At 37.8% G+C, this 4,975-nt stretch overlaps 1 protein-coding gene across 1 annotated transcript; it reads left to right on the forward strand.

Annotated features, from left to right (window-relative positions):
• The first annotated feature begins 1,398 nt into the window (after positions 1-1,398).
• LOC138314055 (uncharacterized) lies at positions 1,399-3,992 on the forward strand. Its single transcript, XM_069254254.1, has one exon. The coding sequence runs from the start codon at positions 1,399-1,401 to the stop codon at positions 3,856-3,858; it is 2,460 nt and encodes an 819-aa protein (XP_069110355.1). The 3' UTR covers positions 3,859-3,992.
• Positions 3,993-4,975: the final 983 nt, after the last annotated feature.

Consider the following 4,975-nt stretch of genomic DNA (forward strand, 5'->3'; position numbering starts at 1 on the left):
TCTGCTGCCACGACGACAATTACCTAAACCTCCTGTTCAATCCCATCGTCCACAGAGACAGATACGGAAACCTCTGCGGTACAGAGATTCTGATCACATTGACCCAGACATTGTTTTTGCCACCCAAGATCCTACCACTTCTAAGGTCAAAGTGAAAAAAGTGCTTGCTCAACGACAAACTGCAGCTGGTATTCAATATCCTGTTCATGCGGTTGGAGAGCCAGCTCAGTTAGCAACTTGGTGTCCTGCCTCAAGTTTGAACACTAAAGCTCTACAGTTAATCGCTAAATGCCCACCTAAATGTGTTTAGTTATTTGTATTAACTACTTTATAAACCAAGCCTGATTCATTGTAAGTGAAATGAACATTCTTTAGTATAATCCTAGGCTTGTTTCATATCCAATTTCATAGTTGAATTTGAAATTGACCAGTATTTCAACAAGTTTCTTTGTATTGTTTTGAATATAATGACTCATGTTTATATTTCAAAATATTTTTATGCCAACATCACATAGGAGTATTTTGTATACTTGTAATAATTTTCACATTTCTTGATATTGTGTGACTTTGTATGCAAAGACATGTGCGTTTTATCGTGACCTCTTATGAAAATTGCCAATGTTCTTATTAAGGTATCATGTTCCCTTGATTTTTCAATAATGTTGTACCTATGGCTACAATGAGTTATAACATACGACCATTTTATATCAACATGTACACATTTTTGAGTGAGAAATCTTATGGTCTATCAACTCTAAGTGAATACTGAATATTGAATTATAATGTATGTTAAATGTACCTCATATGATTAGCCTGGTAAACTTTGACCAAACTGAATGATACCATATTAATTGATGTTCACTGTATTTCATATACACTACTGTTTGAATTATGTTTTCCTTCTTTAATACTTTTGGGTCAATTTAATGCTTCAGTAGCATTACCTTGTTTAAAACTTACTCATTACTCCAATTTCATGTATATTTTTTTTTTACAAAACCAAATTTACCAATTGTAATAATCCCCCCATACTATTTAGTAATATACTGTTCAATGTATTTTAAATGCAACTGTTTGCATTTCTTATATTAACTGAATTTCATGTAATTTTTCTCTTTAGTGTCCATGCACTGAATCTTTTCATCACTCATGGTAAAATTTTTGATACATTGGGCAAAAATTTTATTTTAAGGGGCGGCATGTTATATAGTATTGTATTGGAATGAGTGATGAAACGATCTAGTTGTGGGCAAAGGGGAAATAACTCTAAATCACATTTGGAACTTTGGAACTCTTTTGTTGTAAAAGATAGAAAATTAAGAAGAATAAAAGGAATCCAAAATGAACGGACGTGTTTTATTCCCCAAACATATGAAGCAAAACACAACAACGTGATTGATGTTACAGATGGTCAGAAAGAGCAAGGACAGTGGACAGGTAGAAAAGACAGCACAAAGTCAACCTGTACCCAAAAAACGGACGACAGCAGTACCACCTGCCAGGTCCAGTGTACGTGTCCCAGGTATGCCAACTCTAGCTAGTGCTGGACAGAGGCCTGCAAGAAATAGGTCTGTAGCAGCAGCGACAGGATCGGCCAGCCAAGAAAGGCTGCAGGTATCCGCAAGATATGGTCATCACGATGGTGACCATGAGGCGGGTCAACTAATGGACCAGCCGGTACCATTATCCAATGAGGAGCGGCAGGCTGAAATGGTAAATAATATCACACAGCAAGTTCTGTCCAGGTTGGATGCCAGAGGTAGATCACGGTCTCGGAACCACAAACGAAAGCGGACGCGTAGAGAGTCACCATCTTTTTCACCATCAGGTACAGAATCTGACAATGACATTAGTAGTGGTAGCAGTAATAGTGATATTACTAGTAGTAGCAGTGACTATGAAAGTTCTGAGGATGATCTCGCTACCCCATCTTCTGCTCGCCTTTCTTGCCCAATATCCAGTCAAGTTGATGTTAAATTGAAAAACAAAATTTGGCAAAATAAATATGTTAACTTTGCTAAATGGCTGCCTCAAACGAGAGCTTCGCAGTTCGACTCCATTAGCTTTCAGGCTACTGGTCACTCACATTTCAAAGTGACCAAATCAAAACCTAAAAATGTTATAAGCAACATTGAGCAATGGACAACAGCATTTTTGAGGTTTGTGGCTATTTATTCAGAGAAATACCCTAAAGAAACCCCTCATGTCATTAAACATGGTGAGTTGGTCAGAGATTTGGCGAGCAGGAGAACGGGAATGGCTTGGTTGGATTATGACCAACATGTTAGACGTGATATTGAGGTAAGATCTATTCCTTGGGGAGAATTCCATACAGAGTATTGGGCAATGGCAAACACCCCCAGGTCGTATCCTAGTACCGACCAGCCCTTTCGAGGTAACTCAAAGGGATTTCGTGCAAGACATAAATCCAGAATACCAACTGGACAATGTTATGCCTTCCATAAAAAAGGCAAATGTCTCAAGCAATCTTGTGCATACCAGCATTCTTGCTTCCAGTGTGGTCAGTCCCATTCCGTCCTCAATTGTTCAAAGAGAGCAAACAACTCCAAGTCCCAAACAAAAACCAGTTCGGCGCAAAGTAGTATGCAGTCGACTGGTACTGAAGTTGTTACACCAGTCAAAGCAAATATCTTGATCAGGTTTTTGACAGGCTATGATGAGGATCTAAAGAAGTATTTGAGTAATGGTTTTTTAAAAGGTTTTCGTATAAACTTTGAAGGCCCACACCAATTTAGAGTAAGTCGAAATCTGATATCAGCCTTTCAACATCCTGATATATTACAGGAGAAACTAAACATAGAAATTATGGCAGGGAGAATAGCGGGTCCCTTTCACAACCCACCGTTTAACTTGTTACAATGTTCTCCCATTGGCTTGGTTCCAAAAAAGGAACCTGGTGAATTTCATATGATTCAACATTTGTCTTTTCCTGAAGGGCTATCTATCAATGACCATATTCCAGATGAATTTTGTTCAGTGTCTTATCATACAGTCGATGATGCTGTTAGCATCATTAAAAAACTTGGTCAAGGTTGTTTGCTAGCAAAAACTGATATAGCGTCAGCTTTTCGTATTGTCCCTATCCACCCATGTGACCATCAGTTGCTGGGTATATTTTTTCAGGGTCAGTATTATTATGATAAGTGTTTGCCAATGGGCTGTTCAATTTCATGTTCAATTTTTGAGAAAATTAGTACAGCCTTGCAGTGGATTGCTTGTACAAAGTTTGGGATACCGAACATGCTTCATGTTCTTGATGATTTTTTGTTTGTAGGTCCATCAGACTCAGGTATATGTTCTGTAAGTTTGTCACAGTTTATAAATATGTGTTCTGTGTTGGGCATCCCCATAAAATCAGAGAAAACCGAGGGCCCTTCAACTGTTTTGACATTTCTAGGGATAGAGTTAGACACTATGAAAATGCAAGCAAGATTACCACAAGAGAAAGTTGACAAAATTAAGTTGGCCCTTCATTCAATCAAACACAGGAAAAAGGTGTCTTTAAGGGAATTACAATCTTTAATTGGCTTGTTGAATTATGCCTGTTGTGTTGTTGTCCCTGGCCGCGCTTTCCTAGGTAGATTGATTAACCTCACTAAAGGCAAGTCAAGACCTCATCATTACATTAGACTGAATAAGCAAGCCCGTTTAGATATTCAGGCATGGATTTTATTCATTGAGTCATTTAATGGAAAATCTATCTTTTTAGATGATGTGTGGCAGAATTCATCCAAGCTCCATTTGTATACAGATGCATCGGGCAAGTTAGGTTTTGTTAAATACCATTTCTACATACTTGGCAGGGTTAGCACATGGTCAGAAAATGCAAGGATATGATGATCCATTACAGTGTTTCCTGATTAAAAAAGTGCTAAAAGGTGTATACAATTTGTCAGGTAGTCCAGACGTACGCCTCCCTATTACACCTGCTATCCTGAAGAAACTTATGATTGCTCTTTGCCATACAGCACCTAACCGGTTCGACCAGTACATGTTGAAAGCAATGTTTTCATTAAGTTTCTTTGCATTTTTGAGAGTGGGGGAAATAACATCTAAATCTCCACATTGTAAAAATAAAAATCTTTTACAGGTTTCGAATCTGTGTTTAGAGAAAACACATAAAAAGCCTCAGCATATGTCTCTAACATTTCATAATTTCAAACACCACACCTCACAGAAGCCTATTGAGTTGTACATTACTGCTCAAACATGTAAAAGCATATGTCCTGTTCGAGCTATGTCAAAGTACATGAAACTCAGAAATAACTGTGCTGGTGGTCCATTATTTACAATGGATGGATCTCTTCCAGTGTCCCAGGCTTTCTACATCACACAATTGAACCAGGCTCTGTCATTTGCGAGCCTCAACACATCTAATTATAAGTCTCATAGTTTTCGCATTGGTGCAGCAACAACTGCCTTTCAATGCAACATACCTGAAGATCATATCAGGTTGATGGGTAGATGGAGATCAGATGCTGTCAAAAGATACTTTAGAATATCTGTATTTGATGGCATGCAAATTAACATCTGAAATATCTAATAAGAAGCATTTACCAGAGGACTTTTACTTTTCTTGTATAAAAGCCATGGTCATCGTACTACATACTTTTTATTGCTCTATATTCTTCTAATTCGTAGTTTGGTTTGCCATTGCCCAACACTCTGTTATGTACTCTATGACATATATCCATAAATGTATATAGGTTGTGCCAAATATTGGTGGACAGTGACTGTCTGAGGTGGCACTGTCATATATTAAACTGTGTTTATATAATTATGTACAAGTACTAGAGTGATACTCAATTAGTTGATACAGTGACTGTCTGAGGCGACACTGTGATAAATTTGAACTGTGTTTTATGTACTAGAGTGACAATCAGTTAGTTGATACAGTGACTGTCTGAGGCGGCACTGTGATACATGTGAACTGTGTTTTATGTACTTGAGTGAC

The sequence above is a fragment of the Argopecten irradians genome, chromosome 2, assembly GCF_041381155.1.
Source record: "Argopecten irradians isolate NY chromosome 2, Ai_NY, whole genome shotgun sequence".
Lineage (NCBI taxonomy): Eukaryota > Metazoa > Mollusca > Bivalvia > Pectinida > Pectinidae > Argopecten > Argopecten irradians.

Coding starts and splice junctions, on each gene's coding strand:
- LOC138314055 (XM_069254254.1), top strand. CDS start 1,399: ATGTTACAGATGGTCAGAAAGAGCAAGGACAGTGGACAGGTAGAAAAG.